The sequence below is a fragment of the Gymnodraco acuticeps genome, unplaced genomic scaffold (assembly GCF_902827175.1).
Source record: "Gymnodraco acuticeps unplaced genomic scaffold, fGymAcu1.1, whole genome shotgun sequence".
NCBI lineage: Eukaryota > Metazoa > Chordata > Actinopteri > Perciformes > Bathydraconidae > Gymnodraco > Gymnodraco acuticeps.
In genome coordinates this window covers 1,674,602-1,697,646 of record NW_022991325.1, presented here as the reverse complement: position 1 = coordinate 1,697,646, position 23,045 = coordinate 1,674,602, and the positions used below count along the sequence as shown (strand labels likewise).

Below are 23,045 nucleotides of genomic sequence, written 5' to 3'. Positions count from 1 at the left end.
CTCTCTCCCTCTGTCTCCCTCTGTCTTACTCTCACACACAAGCTTACACACACTCTCCCTCACTAGTCCTTTCTCAATCCTGAGTGCATGCAGGGAAAAAATCAACCTCTCACTTGTTCACACACAGGTTTCTCTTATCGTCTTCAGTCATACGTGTTCGACTTATTTCATTAAAAAAAACCTGTTTATATCCATCTGAAATGATGAAACACCAACAACAAAAAACTGAGAACACACCAGTCCTGTTTCACTTTAATAAACCCCAAATGCCTGAAACACACACTCACACACTCTCACACAAACTCACACACTCTCACACATGTATGTGCCTCGGGGGTCGAAAAACATTGTTCAAACAACAAAGCAACCTCAAGCCTGCTCACTCAACAAGGTGTGTGTGTGTGTGTGTGTGTGTGTGTGTGTGTGTGTGTGTGTGTGTGTGTGTGTGTGTGTGTGTGTGTGTGTGTGTGTGTGTGTGTGTGTGTGTGTGAGTGTGTCTCTCTGTGTGTGCATGTGTGACTTGTGCGTCAAGTGGTCACTCTGTTTATCCCCCTCATTATGTCAGCCCCCAGATCTCTCTCTCTTTCTCTCCCTTGCTACTAACGGGAGTGGGCAGCTGTAAAAGGCCAATGGACAGTCTAACCACCCCCCCCCCCCTCCATCTTCAATGCCGCCCTCCCCCCAGACGGTCCTAAAAAAGCCTCCCTCCACTGGGATTGCAGGATAACTTTTAACAACGTTTCCAAAGTGGACGAGTTTATGATACGTGTGTGTTTGTGATCATGAAAGATTGTATCAGATCAGCGTGTGTGGGAGATATGCCCTGCACCCAGCCTTAAAGGGTTTGAATCATGGCTTTTATTGGTCGAAGCCTCATTCTTTTTTTTTTTCCTATTTTCCTTGGCCTCCGTTTTGCCATGGAAACCCAGCATGTATTGTAATGTCTTTGTGAGAGCGCTTTCTTTCAGCTCTTTTCCTTGGGCTGGTAGCCAAGCCTCACAATGAGGCCGCGCAGCACTCAGGTGGTGCCGCAGTGTGTGTTGTTGTTGGTTACATGGCATCTACATTCCTCATTACTCAAACTTGATCAGAAATAACATTAATGCCCGTTATTCAGCCACTCATTGCATTCCAAGGGAAATATTTGAAAGAAAACGACATCTGTTCAATTTCACTTAAACAGCCCGTCTGGCATTGGGTAGTTAGTGGAGCGGCTCACTGATCCTGGAGCTCACCAGAGAGCCAGCAGTTTCATTATGTGTCATTTATGAGCAGTTTTATTTACGAGCTGTGTTTCAAGGATTCAAGGATTTATTATTGTCATTATACAATACAGGATTGCACAATGAAATGCAGTTGTGTGGGGTGCATTCAGGACGGTTACTCAGAGGTTAGCAATGCTATTTTCTAGGTGTTTTGCCAACGAGCTAATTTGTTCATCTCTATAGAACTACAACCGATGTGTATACACGTTTCATCTTTTTTCAAAATAATTGTTCTGCCTATATTATTACAAAGTATAAACAGATGACGTCAAATTAGTTGAATAACAACTCTGGCAAGACACCAGTTGTTAATTTGCTGTTTATGGTCAGTACTTTAAGCATTTGGCCAATAGTGTATCTGTTTATCTGTGTGTGTATTTAGCTCACGTAACATGAAGGTTACAAGACATTTATTAGGACAATTTCACATTTGAATCACTCCTCCAGCCACCTGACCCATCTCATCTTCTTAATAGCTAAATGTAATAGTGGTACTAAAAGCGCAGATTATTGTCTCTCAGTTGACATTTGCTCTGTGGGATGACATCAGTTGTTGGATATGGTGTGTTATTGATACGGTCCAGGAATGGGCTCCATATTTTCAGTTATGAGTGTGACTTGTTAATCTTCTATCTTGGATGTTATTCCACCCACTGCTCGAATAATGAGGGTGTGACAGTTTTCCATTGTCTCACACTTATTCTGCACCCTGTTAACACGGCCAATGGCCTGTCTATCTCCATAGAGGCTGAATCATCATGTTAATCGTTGTCATATTCCTAAAACAGTGTGTCCTGACGCTCTTCCAGGTAATCATACATCCTGTTGCGTACACAGTTACAGTTGGGCCTTTTTTTATCATGTGCTACTCTTATATGGGAAGAGTACATTCAGTATTTTCCCAACAGTCATTTTCATAGATCCTCAACATGTCACAGTTTCATGTGTGCCATGGTTCCAACATCTCAATGACAATGCCAACGTCAGAGGTGGAATATTTCAGATCCTTTTACTTAAAAATAGTAATACTATGGTCTTCAATTACTCCATTATTAGAAACAGTTTTAAGTTTAAAGACTTACTTACGAGGTTCAGAAGTATTATCAGCTAAATGTACTCAAAAGTATCAAAAGTACTCTGTATGCAGGCTCTTTTCAGTTTGTTATATTATTTTAGAATATTATATTATCCTGTTTTTATTACAAACCAATACATGGAAGTACATTTTAAAGCCGGTTTAGACACTTTCAAATACAGGATTGCATTAATATATGAATAGTATAGTACTGCATCAAATTGTTCAAGCATATCAGATGTGTTTATATGGCGGTTGTTTTTCAATCAGAAATACCCATCCCCTGCAGTTCACATGTCGATTTATCCTTGGGCGATATACTTACCCCAATGTTGATCCCGACAACATGGCCCACGGTGTGTGAATGTTAGCTTTCTTGAGCAGGTTGCATCTGGCATGGCACGTCTGTACGAAAGGGGTATGAATGGGTGAATGATGACATGTGAATGTAAAGCACTTTGTGGAGTTGTAAAGACTGGTTAAAGCGTTATATAAATGGAGTCCATTACAATTTACCATTTAAAGTGGACCTATCATGCTATATTGGAAAAATATATTGTAGGGCCATACCTATACAAAACATGTCTGTGAAGTTTTTTGCTTAAAATACCAAACAGTTCACCCATTGTAGCCATGCCTCATACTGCTCATACACCTCTTTTGCAGCCCTGTTAGAGAAACACAGTTTTTTGGGTCCTTAGCTTGAAAAAAGAGGAGGAGGCGGAGCTAATGCCTGATCAGAATTCTACCGGAGATAAAGTTGAATTCTGCTGTGCCTGTGATAAAACGCGATCCTGTTCTAAACCACATCAAAGATTATTTCTGAAACAGTATGGAGCTCAAATGCCTTTTCTCTTGCTGGTTTATCACAAGGTTTTTTTATTTCCTGCTTTTTAAACACATGTGCTCTTCAGTACAGGTTAGCTCTGAGTGTTAGCGAGGCTTGCTAATGTAAACAAAGACGAGATTACGTCCAAAACACGTCAGGCATTGTTTCTGATAGCAACTTTCTGTGAGTCCGCTGCCGATTTGACGTCAGATCGGCAGCAAATCTGTATCCGCTCGTTGTACCCCCGTTTTTAAAAGATTTGGGTACGGAGGAAAAGAGAGAGGGTTCCCCGACGCACCGGGGACACATATGTATGTATAAAAGACATCACAAAGTGCATTTTGCATGATAGGTCCCCTTTAAGTTAATGCATTGGAGTAAAAAGTACAATATTTACCTGGAAAATGGAAAAGAAGTATAAAGTTCCATAAAATGGAAATACTCCAGCAAACTATGTTCTAAGCTACGTTTGTCCAAGCTCAATATGACTTATTTCCACAGTTGTTGTTCAGGTTAAGTTGCATTTGACATTTGGAGAAAAATGCCTTTTTTAAGGCTGACACTTTGTAAAAGGCTTTGAATTTCAGTTGGATCACAGGACTAAAGAATATTTTAGAATCGGAGGGATGAAAACCTCTTTAATGGTCACACATGCAGAGCGCACAGCACACACAGTGAAATGTGTTCTCTGCATTTAACCCATCCAAGTACCAGGAGTCTAGTACCAGGAGCAGTGGGCAGCTATTGTACAGTGCCCTGGGAGCAAATGGGAGTGGGTGGGGGGAAGGGGTTGTCTCTCCAAGTAGCAGTCCACACTCCATATTTAGGTCTGGTCAGAGATTGAACTGGCGATCCTACGGCTCACAGTCCAAGCCCCTACTGACTGAGCCACTGCTGAGCAGAAGTCATTTTTGAGCTGATCGTATCTAATTATAAATACAACATTAATATATTCAAACATTAGACTTGTCCTTTTTATGTTATGAATCATTTAATTGGGTCTAAGGTCAGACCAGGCAGATGGTAAAAGCTGTGAGGTCCATCTTAATCTTTAGATGGCATCTCTGTTTTTGTTGACATGTTTTGACTACAGGCAGATTTGTCAGGGCACTTTGTTTGCTTATGCTTAATACTGTATCCTGTAAACACAGTGCACTGACGTTCGTTTTAAATAATAAATTAGCCATTACTTAATACAAAAAGGTACATCTGCGAATTGTTAAATATATTTGATTGAATTCGGATTTCTTGGTTCCAGTTCAGTAACATGGTTATCCTGACGATAGTTAGGGCCACAAAGTAGGGGTGCTGTGATTATTATTGAGCATGTGTCGAGTGTGTCTTAATGGACGAGTATGCAAACAGAGGAGGGTAATGGAATCGTGTCGGTGAGAAGGTTACTTGTACCGATCCAAAGTGTCAGGGTTAAGGAAAATAGGACCCAAATGTAGAACACAGACAGGGAAGGCGGGTATCCAGGTTTTAACAAAAAGTGAGCTTTATTCTCAAGCTGATAACAAGCAAAGGAAAACTAAGAAACACTAACCGGGTGAAACAAGGAACAAGAACAAACTCACGGCCAGGAACATGCAGGTTACATTGACGATGATCAGATAAAGCGCTCAGGGAAGAACAGGACTAAATACACACAAGGGTAATCACAAGACAAGACACAGCTGGGACGGGGAGGTGAAACACAGGGGCAGCAGGTGGACACAATAAAACAGTCCACCATCGTTCCTGTCCCCAAAAATTCTAAAATCACCAGCCTCAACGTCTACCGCCCAGTCGCACCCACCTCCATCATCATGAAGTGCTTTGAGCGGTTAGTCAAAACCTTCATCACCTCTCTGGACCCCCTGCAGTTTGCCTACAGAACAGGTCCACAGACGACATAGCCCTCACCATCCACACTGCCCTCTCACACCTGGACCAGAGGAACACATATGTGAGAATGTTGTTCATTGATTACAGTTCAGCCTTCAATACCATTGTGCCCTCCAAGCTGGTCATCAAGCTCAGAGACCTCTGGCTCAACAGCGCCCTCTGTGACTGGATCTTGAACTTCCTGACGGGCAGACCCCAGGCAGTGCGGGTGGGAAACATCACATCCTCCACCCTGATCCTCAACACCGGAGCCTCTCAAGGCTGCGTGCTCAGCCCTCTCCTCTACTCCCTGTTCACTCACGACTGCGTGGCCACACACAGCTCCAACACCATTGTGGAGTTTGCTGACGACACGACGGTCATCGGCCAGATCACAGACGGCAACGAGACGGCGTACAGAGAGGAGGTCGAAAACCTGACATCTTGGTGCCAGGATAACAACCTCCAACTCAACGTCAGAAAAACCAAGGAGCTGATTGTGGATTACAGGAAGCAGCAGAGAGAGGGACACGCCCCCATCACCATCAATGGGACTACGGTGGAGAGTCAGCGGCTTCAGGTTCCTCAGTGTCCACATCACTGAGGACCTGACATGGACTCTTCACACCACCACTATCACCAAAACAGCTCGACACCGGCTCTTCTTCCTCCGCAGGCTAAGGAGGTTCAACATGGACTCCAGGGTACTCTGCAACTTCTACAGGTGCACCATAGAGAGCATCCTGACCTTCTACAGGTGCACCATAGAGAGCATCCTCCTGACCTTCTACAGGTGCACCATAGAGAGCATCCTGACTGGCTCCATCACGGCCTGGTACGGCAGCTGCACCGCCCTCAATCGTAAGGCTTTACAGAGGGTGGTGAAAACTGCACAGCACAAATTTATTTAGTATTTACTTGCACTATTCTATCTGTTTTATTGTGTTGCACTATTGGAGGAGCCTGGGACCTAAGATTTTCATCTACATAACTACACTGTAGCTATGTACGAATGACAATAAAAGCCTTGAATCCTTGAAAAAAAAAGGAGGGAAACTAAAGACATGAAGGCGAACACAGGAAGTAGGACCAGACAGAACACGAGGAGGAAAACATTTCAAAATAAAGGTGGAAAATGGCAACATAAACCCAAAACCATGACACAGAGAGCATGGAGGTAGTCAATTGTGTTGACGACTACCTCCATGCATATGTCTCACCTGGTACATCCCATTATGTGCATTTTGTGCTGTGTTGTGTTATTTGTAACAGGAGCAATTTTGGGTTGGAAAATGTTCCTTGCCATAACATCCCATTTTATAGTTTAATAGTGGTATGGAGAAGATCCATCATGTCCTCTCTGCCAAACACAGCCACATACAGCATATCCTGTCTGGCCGTGAAACAAGGCTTTCCCGAGGCCAATATACTGGAGGCACTACCATGTACTTCGCCAATTGGCAATCATTCTGGAAAGAAGGAGAACTGCCTCCATTGCCTTCTCTCCACCATCATCTGGATTAGGGCTGCACGATATTGAAATAAATCGCGAGTTCCCCCCCCCTGCGGTATATATTGCGGTTTTTTAACCTGTTAAGCCCCAAAGTCCCGGCGGGTACTTTACTTTTTTTTTCACGACACTGTGTCTCAGGTGATCTTAATATTTAAGAACCTATTAATGTGTTATACCAGATTAACGGAAATAATCTTAGCTAACTGAGGATACAAACCATTTTTACCAAAACACAAGTCTCATAAGAAGCATCTAAATGACCCCTGAGCGAAAAATGCTAACGCACTTTGGCACAGAACTCAAGATAAAAGTACCCTTATTACTTATCGTAGCTGCACATACAAGATATCCGATTAAAGCTGAGGTTCCACAGATTATTTAGGTATATAGTATCATCACTGAGTGATCCGAACTCGGACAGGGAAAGCAAACACAGACATCACAACACGTACCTTTACGTAGCTTCTAGGGGAGATGTCTCACCGTAGCTGTCAATCTGATCAAAATACGTGTTCAATGGCATTAAAACGACAAAAAACGCGGCTGAATCGGTTAATCTATAGGTTTTTAACGTCTCTGTATAAGAAAATTATTTCATTTATAATCCATAATCCATTTTTATGTAAAAATTGCAGAGCAAAAGTTAGCTGCTAATGGTAGCCACCAGAGTGGCTGCTGCTTCCGGTCTTGGCAATGCGGCAGTCCACCAAATAAGGAGTGAGAGTGACGCGTAGCCAAAACCGGAAGCTGCATACACTCTGGTGGCTACCATTAGCAGCTAACTGTTGTGCTCCGATTTTTACATAAAAATGGAATTATGGATTATAAACAATTGCTTCAAAGCCACAGATACATTATCAACCTATGGATCAACCGATTCAGCCGCATTTTTTCTCGTTTTAATGCCATTGAACACGTCTTTTGATCAGATTGACAGCTACGGTGAGACGATCTCCCGTAAAAGCTCCGTAAAATGTACGTGTTGTGATGTCTGTGTTTGCTTCCCCTGTTGCGAGATCGGATCGCTTAGATACTATACTTAAATAATCTGTGGAGTCTCAGCTTTAATCGGATATATTGTATGTGCAGTTTCGATAAGTAATAAGGGTATCTTTATTTTTGAATTCTGTGCTAAAGTGCCCCCTGAATAGGTCCGCTGCTGAGGCTTTGTAGCCACATCTACCACAAGGGATGCTAAAAGGGCTGGGTAGAGAACAGACCCTCTGAGGCTGCAGACCGAGCAGCAACTGTCTCTGGGTAAAAATAAAAGGATCCCGACTGATCTGCAAGGTGATCAAGAGGAAAGGGTACGAGTGGAGGAGGGGGCCCACCTGATGAATGAAGTGTTTACCTACATCCACTCACAACATCAAGAAAGTGCCAATTACAAAAAGGGATGTACAATTGAGTCCTATGAGCTCAACTTATCATTGTGCTCTTTACATTAGGGCTGGTATGCCTCTGTTAGTCATTACTACTTATTGTAAAGCCTTTATGGATAGACTGCCATTACACATTTGCACAACGTATTTATTTTTGGTTATTATTGCTATAACTTCTTATACCGTTATCCTGGCCAGGTCGCCCTTGTAAAAGAGGTTGTTGATCACAATGTGTCGTACCCCTTTAAATATGGGTCAAATACAATAAAACAGTACATGTATGTGGCAGATGCTTTTGACGAAAGACACTATTTTAGAGAGAACAGTTGGAAAGTAGCTTTCTAGTTTGGCCACAAGATGGAGTGATAGCTCTTTGAATGGAAACAGGTAAGGAACCTGTGCCTGAACTGATAAAGAACTCATAACCAGCTCTTTGTTTCACTCATAAACTCACGCTGTTATAGACGCGACTGTGTAGGAAGAGAAAGGAATCTATATGTTTTTATCATAGAAACAGTAAGGGAGAATCTGAATCCTTGATGTGGCTGTTTTAACATGTTTCGTTCTGTCTTTGTTGCATTCAAAATAAGTTCCTGTTCCTTTAAGGGTTGTCTCCAAAATTCACCGTAGTGACGTTGCGTATATTCCATATTCAGAGAAGTCCAGTGGCGGAGCGTGGAATCTCCTCCTGCCAGAGCAGTCTCCTCCAGGTGCTGAGCCAACGCAGGTCAGATCCTTTCATCCTTACTCAAACTTACTGCTATATTCCAACAAACTATAATATCAAAAAAGTGTCGATAAGCGCTTTCTAAATGTCATTTTGAGGTATAAAAAAGTTTGTTATTGATGTGTTTTCTTCACTGAACGTGATGTTTGAGTAATTCTCAAAAGTATAGAATCTATATTTCTTTGCCATTTTTATTCCCATTAAATGTGTAATATAAATTGTAAAGTATTCATATGCTGGGATTTGTATTGGTTCATGAAAACTGACTCAAGGTTTTTAAAGTGGCTTTTTTGTTCAAAGTCACTGTGTGTTGCCGCTGAAAGCGACTTTCACACATGCTCCTATGTTCAGACCCGGCAGGAAGTGCATGTGCAGTGAACATCATCTCGTTCTCATCAGGCTAAATGTAGTGACAGGGTCGAGCAATCAACCGTGGGCTTTTACCCTCATTGCTTTTTTATAAACTTCTTTTTATGCCGTCCAACCAACAGGAACACAAGATGCAACCGCTGCTTCTATTTCTTCACATGCTTTGTAGAAATAGTAAGGGAGCCTTTTTAATAGTGGCAAGAAGATATTTTAGTATCAATTTGTGAAATACAAAGTTTGTATAGTTTAAAAGTCATATAGGTCTAGTTAGGAAAACACCATAAGAAGGAACTGTTTTAACCTAATTAAACTATCTTTTATTAAGTGGTGGAAAGTAACAAAGTACATTAACTCGAGTACAATATTGAGGTACTTGTAGTTGACCTGAACATTTTCTTGTGATGCCACTATATACTTCTACTCCACTAAAGTTTAGAAGCCAACATTGTAGTAAATCCATTATTAGATAAAGACTGACATATATTTAATAGTTACAATATCTAGCAGCTGTGAATAAAGTCATTAACATTGGCTCCACATTTACCAGCTGTGAGAGACACAATAATGCATCAATAATCATAGTCGAGTAATATAAAGTATAATATACATGATTCTGGAATGTACCTTTACTTGTAACAAAGTATTCTTGCAATTTGGTAATTTGGTACTAATCTGATGTTATTAACCAAATAGTGTCATTACTCCACAGAACCATCATGAACACAGAGAAGGACCCTGAGTTTACAGAGGGCAGCGGGATGGGTGAGTGCGTCTCCTTGTCTTCAGTGTGATGTGAACGTGATCAGGCTGCCACCGTCCAGCCATCACTGACTTTAACATTCCATTATTGTAACAGAGCTCTGTTGTTGACTGAAGTTGTCCCAATGAAACAAAAAGTAACACGAAGCGCCTGCATGTGTCACTCTGCAGAGGTTTGCAGTGATGTTGCAGATGTGAAGCCACAGGAGGAAGAAGAGAGGGAAGATCAGTCATTCAGTGAGAATGGAATGCAGGGTGCTGAAGGTGTGATGGATCCACGTAAGTAACCCCCAACCCACGCACACACACACACACACACACACACACACACACACACACACACACACACACACACACACACAATTAGAATGTTAGCCATCAAGCTAACACCGTCTAGCATCTTTGTGAGGAGCTGATATAAACCCTGAGAATAAATGCAATAAATGCTGCTGTTTGTTAAAGATAAATCTAGCAGAATAAATACAAAATGTTCCTGTTTTTGGTGCATTAATGGGCTATTCCTTTACAAAGAATTTCATTTGGCTTCAATTAAAAATGCAACAAAATCGTTTTAATCTAAGACAAATGCAATTCCTTATGATCAACTAGAGAGAGATTACACATTATGGACAGGATCTTAAAGTAAAAAGCATTTGTATGATCCAACCGGATAGACAGGAGAGGAGTCATTAAGCTCTCAGTTGCCCTAGTTATCCTGGGGTAAATGTAAATACTTTTACATTTTTACAATATACTTTTCACCATGGGGGTTCATTCAATGCAAAGCAATTAGAAAATGGCTCTATTCAACACTTTGAACACTATAAGTATGGAGTTACAGCAGTAAAAGAAGACCAGTGTCTATATAGGTAGCTTTACCTTAAATCATAAGTAGGCAATAGCTTAGGGCGCCAAGGGGCCTCTTTCAACTTTTTCAATTACTACAAACATTTTCTATTCCGTGTTCCTCAAAATAAATGATTAGCTGTGATATATAAAATATACATTTAACTACCTTGAATGTGCGCCTTTGCAATCAAATATATAAGTGTACAAAAAAAAATGTTTCACCCACATTTTTGGACTATTTCACTTTGAGAGCTTTCCATTACAAGGCTGTCAGCCGTACAGAGGGTTGTTTATTTCAGTTTGGCTGGGTACTTTATTGCATCTACTGTTGAACTTCCTCACTGCAGTGTCATGTATTTCATGATAAAGCATACATCCTAATTATATAATGTAATATGCTACATATTATGGGCATTTCTTCATATACATACCTCACACCATGAAGGACTACTTTTCAAAGATTCATTTCCAGATTGAAAGGCTTATTGTCATACGCATAGTAGCTACGGCACAATTGTTGGCAATGACATTTTTAAGTCCTAGGCTCCTCATACAATATTTAAGACATCAAAATGATTTAAAATTGTCAATGTATAAATTAAATAGTGCAAGAGAATGGTACAAGTAAAAAGCAGAGATAGATGCTATCTAAACATATGAATAAGATACAAAGGAAAACAGAGTTACTATTAAATACTCATTTCTAAACTGTGACCACTTTGTTTCACACAATGTTCTGAGTGTAATACGTTTATACCTAGACTTGTTGCTCTTATTTGTCCTTTTTATTTCTGCCACCTCTCTGCCCCACTGGGTGCTTCCTAAAGCCCTGCTGAACGTGGCTGCGCAGCCTGCGGTTCTCTGCTCTCAGACCCTGGACTCTATATCGGGCCCCCCCGAGCTCTGTGTGTGCAAAGTTTCCATAGCACCTCTGAGCGCTTTCCACAATACAAGGCGCTGATCTTCAGCTCATCACCAGCCACCACCGACCACACTGTGGTTTATGGATGGAGCTGCGAGAGCCAGCAACAGGCTGGGTGAGGGGTCATGCAGCCTGAGAGCAGCAGGGTGGGAGAAGTACTCAGGTCTTGTACTTGAGTGAAAGAAGAAGTACCAGAGTGTAGGAATACTCTGTTACAAGTAAAAGTCCTGCATTCAAAATGTTACTCAAGTGAAAGTAGAAAAGTATGATCATCAACATATAGTGAAAGTAGCGACAGTAAAAGTAGTCGTTGTGCAGATTATTCCATTTCAGAATAATATATATGAAATGTTTTATAATGATTGATCATGAAAGTGTTCTCAAAGCTGGTAAAGGTGCAGCTAGTTTGAATGACTTTGTATACTGCAGGGTAGCTGGTGGATTTACTCCAGGTGGAACTAAAGTCTGATTTAACACTTGATTAGATTTCACATCATTCATCCAGATCTGTAAAGTAACTGAAGTTATTAAATACATGTAGTGGAGTAGAGTACACCATTTACCTCTGAACTGTAGTGGGGTAGAAGTACAAAAAAATGGAAATACTAAGGTAAAGTACATTCATCTCAAAATTGTAGTACAGTACTTGAGTAAATGTACTTAGTTACCTCCCACCTCTGACCAACAGTAGGTCAAGAAACACTTATAAATAAAGAAAATGTAACGCTTTGCCTGCTGATGGAAGAAAAAAGGGATCAACTTTGGTGCGGATGAAGTTTGATTTGGAAGTTTTTCAGCATCTGTGATACAATCAATGTGAAATGTTGTTTCTAAAAGCAGATCAGGGATTGGTGTTGTCTGCGTGAGGCGCCTGCTGCTCTCTCTCCTGCCCTGGTTCTACTTTCTGTCTTCAGAGGAAATGCCTTCCCCTTATCTCGAGCACACATCTTCTGAATCTCTTTTGTGACACTATACGTCGGCCCAAATTAAGCTACCCACACTCTGGAGACGTGCTAGTGCTATTATCAACATATCGACTATTAATACAAATGTAGAAGTGGAGATGTGACAGCGGCAGTTTGCATTCGGGTTGGAGTTCAGAGCTCATTCAGTGCCTTATTTGGAAGTAAAAAACAAGTGTATGTACATGACTCCTTAAATCAATCACTTCATGTGTGTTTACTGTTTTCATCAAATGTCTACTCTTTGCTGCCTCCTCGCTTAGATGTGATTAAGACAGAGGCAGAGGAGATGGAAGATGAGGAGCAGTACCCCAACGATGAAAAGGAAAGACAGTTTGCGCTGAAAGAGGAAGCAGAGGGGGGCAGTGATGATGGGACGGAGGAAGGATTTGACGAGGAGAGGACTGAGGAGGACGAGGAGGACGAGGAGGATGAAGGGGATGCCCCTAACGAGCCCCAGGACCTGTCTCTGGTGGACTACTCGCGGTATGACGCCCACGCAGCAGAAGGGACCTACGTGCCTGGAGCTGTGGCCCCCCGCATCCCTGCAGCCGGCAAGCTCAACTGTGACATCTGTGGCCTGTCCTGCGTCAGCATCAACGTTCTGCTGGTGCACAAGCGCAGCCACACGGGTAAGCACAGGAACACAGCCCCAGCACCTGACCTCAAACACAACCGTTGTGCAATCGTCACCCTGTTGATAGCACTGGGAGATAGTGGCTGGCGTTGACTAGGTCAAGACGTTTGATGGAGGTTTTGAAGTCTGCATCACGCATGACGCACTGTCCTAACCAGGGCTGCAGCTGTAGGATGTGAGATATCCTCCCAATATGAAGCAATAAGGCAATAAGTGTGTGATTTGTGGACAGATACACCAACACATCTACAGTCTATAGCTTTGCCCTGAATTATGCAATCCCTGTTATAACTCAGATTACTTAATCAGGTTACAAAAAAAGGTGTCTGTATTCGATTACAATTACATTCAAAAATAAGTAAGCAGATTACTGTTACATTTCATTACTAGCAGGATTACAGTGTTACAATACATTTTGGAACTATAGATGGATTTATTATAGGTACTGAATGAATTTTCGTTATGGTTTATATTTAGGCTACTTTAATTCTTCTTTATTTTAAATACATTTCTTTTTTTAATGCAGTAGGTGGACACCTGATTTATTAAACAAAAATACAGTTTTCTTACATTTTCTGTCATGGTCAGCCGACTGTCCACCCTCATGTAGGAATATGTGTCACTGTGGAGAGATATGGAGTTATTGTCAGACACACGTCATGCACTCGACTCATCAGTCAAACGATGAGTCGAGTTGACTCGTTCAATAATGCCGCCGTCAGATGGATCTGAGGAGGTTTTCGATGAGTGCACGGCGTGGTTTGAGTCGTGAGAACATTGTTTCTGGGTTTCTAACAATCAAGGTAATGTTGCCTTGTTCCCTTTTCAAAGATGGTGAATGATTCTGCGTTTTTTTGCAATTCACTGTTATACTAGGAACAAGTAAAGGGTTGATAGCTAAAGGACAAAACTGCATTTCTACGAATATCAACATCTGGTATCAGAACATTTCCACTTGAGGGAAGTTGTAAACACCAGCTCAGTGTTTCTGCAGCAACAGATCATTTACAAGAAATCACTCACAAATATATGGAAACTGAAAAGAATAACAGAATAGCCAAAACAGGGGGCCGCAGTACTCCACATTTACAGCCTTTTGTTGTACTTGTATACAGTCCGTGCGTTGTCCACAGATCTCTGCTTTAGTCCTTAGACTGTAAGTCAGTCTTTCCATAGTATACATTTCTTCTAAACACTTTCTAACCAATCAAGTATATGATCTGGAATCAAGCCCAGGTACATAAACCTAGAGTCACAGGTACTCTTATAACTTAATATTTCTCCATGAATCTGAATAACCCTGAGCCAAAATGCCTGTACTTTTACAAAAGATCAGCAGATATCAAATCAAAGTTGCTTTATATACCCCAATATCACTAAACCCTTTGTCTCAGTGGGCTTTACAGAATACAAAACATAGTTGACAGTGTCAATTATAAAAAACATGATATAGGCTTTATTAAACAGGACAGGCACACTCTTAACATCGTGGACACTGTCTGCCTCCCTAATGAAAACAGGAAGTTGCTTCCAGAGAAAGGGAGCTTGGGATCTGAACACTCTGACTCCCGATCTAGTTTTGTGGAATCTGGGAACCACTAAAAGACTTGAAGATATGCGAGTGATTGCGATTCAACCGTCCACATCCTGGCAACATTGTCTCACTAAGCTAAAAGGTAGATGTTTTCATGATTTCTGGATTGTTTTTCAGAGTTCGTTTTCCCCCCTTCAGGTGAGAGGCCGTTCCACTGCAGTCAGTGCGGCGCCTCCTTCACGCAGAAGGGAAACCTGCTGCGCCACATCAAACTGCACTCCGGGGAGAAGCCTTTCAAATGCCCCATGTGCAGCTACGCCTGCCGCAGACGGGATGCTCTGAGCGGGCACCTGCGCACACATTCTGGTACCAGCCACACACACACACACACACACACACACTGCCAGCTGTGCTCATATGCACTGATACTGTATGCACCTGTGTATAATATTTCGCTGGTTCGTTTCTCACAAATGTTGACACATGAGCTGAGGCCGCATTGCTCTTCCAGTAATATGTGCCACAGGCTTACACACATTACATATGACATCTTACTCACTCACCTCAGGAAACATACTCACTCACTTTCAGTTCACGTGTTTCACCTGCAGACACGGTCTCTAATGTGCACATCATCACTTTTGTACGAAACCACATACTCAAGGAAATAATCCTCGCTGTAGGCAGTGTTTATGTTTCGTGTGTTGGTGATTAACTGAAACTCCCGCTCACAGTAGAGAAACCCTTCAAGTGCAACCACTGCAGTCGCAGCTACAAGCAGCGCAGCAGCCTCGAAGAACACCGGGAGAGATGCCATGTGTACATCCAGAGCAAAGGCCCCGCAGAGAGAGGTGAGCACACCCAGTGGTGTAAAGTTGTGTATCATTTTAAGAGACTTGTACTTTACTTGAGTATTTTCAATGTTTTGTTACTTTGTCCTTCTACCCCATTACAATTCAGAGGTAAATGGTGGTGGTACTTCTCCCACCTCTGAGCACTTCTGAGCACTATGGAACTCCAAACACTCACTTCACACATCTGACTGTTAGACTACTGCTTAGACTCATTTGCACATATGGAGCGCCCAATTTGAGCAGTTATTGCTAGCAGATCCTGTTTTTATAGCCTCATTAAATAAATGAGCTTACGGCTGTTACCCCATCATTAAACTAAATAGGTTATGGCTGCTGTGGTGTGGTGTGACGGCCGCTTCAAATGTGTGCAGCGGCTAAATATGTAGGGCAAATGTGTTCAGCCCGGCCACCCAACACACGCACATGTCTGTAACCTTCCCCTAAAAGACCTGTACCTAGGGCAGGACAGTTGCACGGTTGCAACACACAGACGATGCTCTGCTGCTGTGGTCGCCAAATGTCGTAAGCTTATGTCTGATAGTACCGTCGTGGTTAGGAAGTACATCCTCATCCTGTGGTCTGTTTTCCTGCGCTGGTGAAGTAAAAAAAAACCACCAGGAAGTGAGGTCAAAGGAGCGTCTGATCTTAAATGAATATCTCCTTCCTCCTAGTGTGACTCAGCGTGGTGCCGCTGCCGTCTTTCTACTTCACTTTATTACCTCTAAAGCTTGGTGGACAGTTGCCGCTCGGTGCACTTCTCTTCTGATCGAGAAGAGGTCTGGTTTTCCTCGTTGCACTTACTCTGTCCCTCTATTGCAGAGGACGGCCACACATCCAGGACTCAGATGGGCAGCGAGCGGGCTTTGCTGCTCGACAGGCTGGCCAGCAACGTAGCCAAACGGAAGAGCTCCATGCCACAGAAGTTCACCGGTAAGAGCAGCTGGAAAGCTTTGGAACATGAAAACGATACGTAACTGTTGTCTATGCTGCTGTCTTTGTGTTATGTTTACATCATGTGTGCTTTTTGCTGTGCATTAACGCTTAAATACAGAATTCCATTTTTGCAAATGATTGTAAGTCATGTCTAAGCTAGTTGTTTGTCTGTCTCTGCTGGCCTCCATCTCTTGCCAAACAGGAATTGAGGGCAAAGCCTCATACCTGCACACACCGCAGAGTCTCCACTGTCCTCAATTCTCTGCCAGAAATGTGTCGTAGGTGGGTATAAGTTGCCATGCATGGTTTAATCATTGGATACGTATACTGAGAAACATGCACTTTACAATTCCCCATTCACACTTTGTATGTTTGGATTTAAACTCAGTGAATAAAAGACACCAGTTTCAGTAAATGGCTGACTTAAGGGGCATGCACACACACAACTGTTTCAATAGTTGTTTCTCACCTCCTAACATTGGGTTGTAGTTTCGCAATCAAGCCTCAAGCAGCTCGCAAAACGAGTGTATTGGCAAAGAAAAACCTCCGACATGTCTCTATCGGGTTGACAAATGAAGTGAGATCTTTCAATATGACAACCACAGGGGGAAAAGAGAAATGTCTGCAACCGCAGAGAGAGAGAGAGAAACGTGAGCAGGTGCCTCTCTGTAAGTCTGCAACCACAGAGAGAGAGAGAGAGATAGCTATCGATCTCGATAGAGAGAGAGAGAGAGAGAGAGAGAGAGAGAGAGAAGAGAGAGAGAGAGAGAGAGAGAGAGAGAGAGAGAGAGAGAGAGAGAGACAGGCAGAGGGCGAGAAACGTGAGCAGGTGCCTCTCTGTCTGTTCTTCTGTGGTGCAGCTGCACTGCAGGGCTTCCTCCGTCTGCTCCCCCTCTCAGCCTCTGTCCTCTCTGTCCTCTCTGTCCTCTCAGCCTCTGTCCTCTCTGTCCTCTCTGTCCTCTCTGTGCTCTCTGTCCTCTCTGTCCTCTCTGTGCTCTCTGTCCTCTCAGCCTCTGTCCTCTCTGTCCTCTCAGCCTCTGTCCTCTCAGCCTCTGTCCTCTCTGTCCTCTCTGTCCTCTGTCCTCTCCGCCTCTGTCCTCTCTGTCCTCTCTGTGCTCTCTGTCCTCTCAGCCTCTGTCCTCTCTGTCCTCTCTGTCCTCTCAGCCTCTGTCCTCTCAGCCTCTGTCCTCTCAGCCTCTGTCCTCTCTGTCCTCTCAGCCTGTCCTCTCAGCCTCTGTCCTCTCAGCCTCTGTCCTCTCTGTCCTCTCAGCCTCTGTCCTCTCAGCCTCTGTCCTCTCAGCCTCTGTCCTCTCTGTCCTCTCTGTCCTCTCAGCCTCTGTCCTCTCAGCCTGTCCTCTCAGCCTCTGTCCTCTCAGCCTGTCCTCTCTGTCCTCTTAGCCTCTGTCCTCTCAGCCTCTGTCCTCTCTGTCCTCTCAGCCTCTGTCCTCTCTGTCCTCTCTGTCCTCTCTGTCCTCTCCGCCTCTGTCCTCTCAGCCTCTGTCCTCTCAGCCTCTGTCCTCTCTGTCCTCTCAGCCTCTGTCCTCTCTGTCCTCTCTGTCCTCTCTGTCCTCTCCGCCTCTGTCCTCTCTGTCCTCTCAGCCTCTGTCCTCTCAGCCTCTGTCCTCCTCTCGCCTCTGTCCCTCAGCCTCTGTCCTCAGCTCTGTCCTCTCTCCGCCCTCTGTCCTCTCTGTCCTCTCAGCCTCTGTCCTCTCAGCCTCTGTCCTCTCAGCCTCTGTCCTCTCTGTCCTCTCAGCCTCTGTCCTCTCAGCCTCTGTCCTCTCAGCCTCTGTCCTCTCAGCCTCTGTCCTCTCTGTCCTCTCAGCCTCTGTCCTCTCACCTCTGTCCTCTCAGCCTCTGTCCTCTCGGTCCTCTCTGTCCTCTCTGTCCTCTCTGCCTCTGTCCTCTGCCTCTGTCCTCTGCCTCTGTCCTCTGCCTCTGTCCTCTCTGCCTCTTCCTCTCAGCATCTCTGTCCTCTCAGCCTCTGTCTCTCGCCTCTGTCCTCTCAGCCCTCTGTCCTCTCAGCCTCTGTCCCTCTCAGCCTCTGTCCTCATCCTCTGGTCCTCCACCTCTGTCCTCTCAGCCTCTGTCCTCTCAGCCTCTGTCCTCTCAGCCTCTGTCCTCTCAGCCTCTGTCCTCTCAGCCTCTGTCCTCTCAGCTTCACCTCACTGTCCCTTATGTTGACCTTTGGACTGCATGATGTTCTCTTTGCCTTTACTCAGATCCAGAGTGAGGACCTGTGTTAGATATGTCTGTAAGTGATACGTCTTTAAAGTGCTGCTTGCTTCCTGTGGTATGTCTCTGCTCATGCTGTGGGGTGAGGAGTGTGAAAGACCGGCTGAGTCTTCAGGCAAGTCAAATAACCAATGAGATCTAAATGCTGTCTCTCACCGTCCCAAAGAATACTAATATATACAAAAATATACATATATGTATATATATACATGCATACACATCTAAACAACCATATATATGTATATATATATATATATATACCTATACAGATAGACACATATATATAGAAAAATTAAGAGATATAAAAAAAAAAAGGCTCAACAGTAAATATATGAAAGTATTTGTCTCCACACTGATTTGGACAGGACACAGTGAATATATGACAACAGTACAAATATATAGTGAAGTGCTGTAGTTCTGTAGTGCTGTAGTTCTGTAGTGCTGTAGTGCTGTAGTGCTGTAGTTCTGTAGTGCTGTAGTTCTGTAGTGCTGTAGTTCTGTAGTGCTGTAGTTCTGTAGTTCTGTAGTGCTGTAGTTCTGTAGTGCTGTAGTGCTGTAGTTCTGTAGTTCTGTAGTGCTGTAGTTCTGTAGTGCTGTAGTTCCTGTAGTGCTGTAGTTCTGTAGTGCTGTAGTGCTGTAGTTCTGTAGTGCTGTAGTTCTGTAGTGCTGTAGTTCTGTAGTTCTGTAGTGCTGTAGTTCTGTAGTTCTGTAGTGCTGTAGTTCTGTAGTGCTGTAGTTCTGTAGTGCCAATGAGCCCTTTGTTCTGCCAGGTCTAGGGCGACAAGCGGTGTGTGTCTGGACCTGAGCTTTAACAGGGAGCTGGTCTACAGGACTGAGGCCAAGGAGCCCCCCCCAGGCTCCCCGGGGCCCGACCCCCACCATCAGCAACAAGCCGTCCTCACAGGGCCAGAGAACAACCTGGCTCCCTCCCGCAGACCTTACCCCATCCAGCTGAGCCCCATGGGCCTCACTAACGGCCACAAGATGGGCATGCCTCTGATGGCCCCCCCCCCCACCTCCCAGCACCAGGTGGGCATGGACTCGTTCCAAAGCGACGGCTCCCAGATGCACCAGCCTGTCATGTACAACCTGGGTCACCTGCTGGGGGGGCTGAGCCATCAGAACGGCCTCCCACACGCACAACCCCTCCCCCTGTCGCCGCTGGAGGCCTTACGGGTGGTGCGAGGGGACGGGGAGGGGGGTGCGTTGCCCGGGGCGGTGTACCCCTGCGGCCACTGCAGGGTGATCTTCCTGGACTACGTCATGTTCACCATCCACATGGGCTGCCACGGCTTCAGGGACCCGCTGGAGTGCAACGTGTGTGGCCACCGCAGCCGGGACCGTTACGAGTTCTCCTCCCACATAGCCCGCGGGGAGCACCGCCTCGAACTCAAGTAGCTGTTCATGTCCACAAACGCTTACAACACACACACGCTCTGACAGATAACCATGTACTAAGCACAACCCAGATTTACTCATATTAGTAGCTGGTAGTATGAGGAATGAAAGCATGACGTAGCATCTCTCTGTCTCTCGGTGTGAGACAGATTGAGAGAGACGTTATAGGTTTGTAACGGGTGTCAGAATTTCCTTTGTCCTACCGTACTCATCTGAAAAGATGATCTGTAAATGTTTACGTAGGAGGAATTCTAACCATACATTTTTATATATTTGTACTTATTGATTCCTGCTGTAGCCATATATACATTTAACAAAGTAGCAAAAAAGAATGCATTTATTGTTTATCTGCTGTTGTTTTCTCCTGTTATTTGTGTTAAGGTGTAAAGCAATAAAAGATAACCTCTCTTTCCCTTCATCAAACAGAGACCTGCGACTTGCTGAGAGACGTTCTTTTTTTAACACTTGTCAATTCAAGACTGCAGAAGAGAAAAAAAGTGCTATTATCTCGAAGGTCACATGTCTCCTTCAGGCTGTGGTTTAGAGTGCAGTTCACGGCTTCAAAGACATCACTACGCTTTGCATGTGTTGGTTTTCACTCCTGAATATCTTACACTCCCACAGGTTAGAGAGGCCTCACAGCTCTGCAGAGATGTTTTTGTCACACGACATAGAGGTGTATACATATATAGGACTTAGCACAAATACATGTATCTGAGAAGGTACTTCTGTCCTTCTTAGATAGATGGTGATAAATGAATGAATGAATGTCGAGGCAGGTCCAAAATAAATGTGACATGCTGTTGAACAACTTATAATTCATCTGAATGCATATTGAAACTGTTCTTCTTATATAAAAATGTATATCTTTATTATCTTATATGAAATCAGGAACAAAGAAGATGAGCCTTTACAGTATCTAAAACTGGCAATGAACCTAAAACTAACAAATAAGAGAAAAATATTGAATGACTTTTTGATGGGACTTTCTCCTAATTTCATGACAGGATTTAACACTTTTCCCTGATGCTGAGGAAATGAATGTGTGGGTCATATGAAACACCAGCGGACACCTGCTGGGGGAAGTTTGGTACTGCATGGCAGTGATGGTCTTACACAGTATCACTCCAGAGCAGTAGGGTCCTAAAAATGGTTTTCTCGGACCCAGTGGAGGGCCTTAGAAAGGCAGAAGGGGGACCCAGACTAAATCATAAATAGCTTGATATATATATTATATTTTAACTAAAAGAAACTCAGAGAAAATGTTTCGAAAATCAGTCAATTCAGCCACAAAATACATGGTAATGCCAGTAAATTCAACACATGGGAATTTACATGTATGTAACGACAACATTTTAACAAGTCACAGTCAAATTGAATTTTTGAACTGAGTGTCCTGTTGGAAAAGTGTAACAGGGTCGAGCCTCCCCACTCAGTGGCTGCAGTGGGCTGTGTGTGTCATGAGAGTGTGGATGTTCTTCGCCCACATTTCAGGGACTTGTCACGCTGAGCTGCCCTCAGAGCAGAACAGGGGTGTTAGCTTGATCCAGCTGCCACCACACCGTCGCTATCTGGTCCCCTCCATCAGTGCCAGTTCCCTTTTTTTTTCTCTTTGGGTTTGAAGAGAAGTGACCCTTCTGAAGCAAACTGTCATCGCAGCTTCATGTCCCTACGCTAGATTAACAGCCTAGTCAATCCGTTTCACAAGAACATTCGGACTGCTTCTCTTTTTCCATTCTAAGGTTCAGGGTTACTTTCTTCTGAGTAATAGTAGTGAGTTGAGTAAGAGTGCGGACGTTTAAGCTTTTGTAGGAGGGATAAACCTTACCTCTGAACATAAAGAAACCATATAGGAAATATGACTATCATTGAAAGCCATATTTCTACCCAGACTGATTCCCACCATAAACCGTCCTGCGTAACAGATTTAACTTCAACCAGGCGAAGCTGGAGTCATAAAGCAACAATGACGGAAGTCCAGTCAAAATCAGAGACTTCTGGTGACATCTGCTGACTGAATTATATACATGGTAACCACACTGATGTATTTACTGGACAACAATAGCACACCATTACACTGACTTTGAGTGAGAGCAACCAATGAATCAAATAATGTTAAGGTCCTTGAAAAACATTAATCAGGCTGGACAAGTGCAATGTGATTGTAAAATCAATTTGATTTGTTTTGTAATTAATTATTTATTAATTATTTAGTAATTACCCACACATAGCCACACCAACCATTTGCTATAGATTGACAATAATAAATGAATAAAAAACAAAGGAAATCTGGCCACACAAAATTAGCTTCAAGTGCAGGAAAACCAATTAACAGTATGTGGGGACAACTCAAAAATAAACAAAGGGGGTCCTGTATTCATATTTTGGTGGATTATTAGAATTTATTTATAAATATGTAATTCTTGTTGGGCTCCTTGGGTTTATGTACGTCACAAAGTTACACCAAATGTTATAAAAGTTTCATTCTGTAATTATTCGTCCTTGAATATCTATTTGTTTTGAATTATTTTGGCTGTTGTTAAACATAATTTACAGATAGACAAAGAATAAAAGACAAATGCAGACAGCATACATCATTATAAAGTATAATGAAATGTTAAAAAGCATTATCATTCGCAGAGAATCATTTTCATTTGAGGTCAAGACATGGATGGTGAAATAGCTTGCAATTGTTGTCCGGTGTAAAACCTGAAGATGGCGCTGTTGAAACAGAAGTGATGGAGAAGCAAGAGTTCAAACCAGCGGTTTTGACTGATGGATCCACATGTTTTACTAATCTAATTCATGAAACCATTTCACAAATGAGTGGCTTTAAGATACATTGTCACATAGATTACAATTCAAAACATAACGTTAGAGTCTTAAAACATGAATTGAAAAACAGGTTCGTGTTAAAAAATAACAATAACTTGCTACCT

General features: G+C 43.2%; 2 protein-coding genes across 2 annotated transcripts in view; both read left to right on the top strand.

Moving 5' to 3' along the window:
* Positions 1 to 20,106, top strand: part of LOC117562505 (zinc finger protein Aiolos-like) — a 65,784-nt gene extending 45,678 nt beyond the window's left edge. The window contains exons 3-10 of the mRNA XM_034240342.1: positions 8,587 to 8,657; positions 9,736 to 9,788; positions 9,957 to 10,064; positions 12,782 to 13,150; positions 14,888 to 15,055; positions 15,424 to 15,540; positions 16,363 to 16,513; positions 19,494 to 20,106. Coding sequence (XP_034096233.1) covers positions 8,587 to 8,657; positions 9,736 to 9,788; positions 9,957 to 10,064; positions 12,782 to 13,150; positions 14,888 to 15,055; positions 15,424 to 15,540; positions 16,363 to 16,513; positions 19,494 to 20,106 — 1,650 coding nt within the window. The remainder of the gene's footprint in view (positions 1 to 8,586; positions 8,658 to 9,735; positions 9,789 to 9,956; positions 10,065 to 12,781; positions 13,151 to 14,887; positions 15,056 to 15,423; positions 15,541 to 16,362; positions 16,514 to 19,493) is intronic.
* A 2,667-nt stretch (positions 20,107 to 22,773) lies between these two features.
* The window catches only part of LOC117562530 (zinc finger protein Aiolos-like), a 1,901-nt gene continuing 1,629 nt past the window's right edge, over positions 22,774 to 23,045 (top strand). Inside the window, exon 1 of the mRNA XM_034240373.1 lies at positions 22,774 to 22,780. Coding sequence (XP_034096264.1) covers positions 22,774 to 22,780 — 7 coding nt within the window. The remainder of the gene's footprint in view (positions 22,781 to 23,045) is intronic.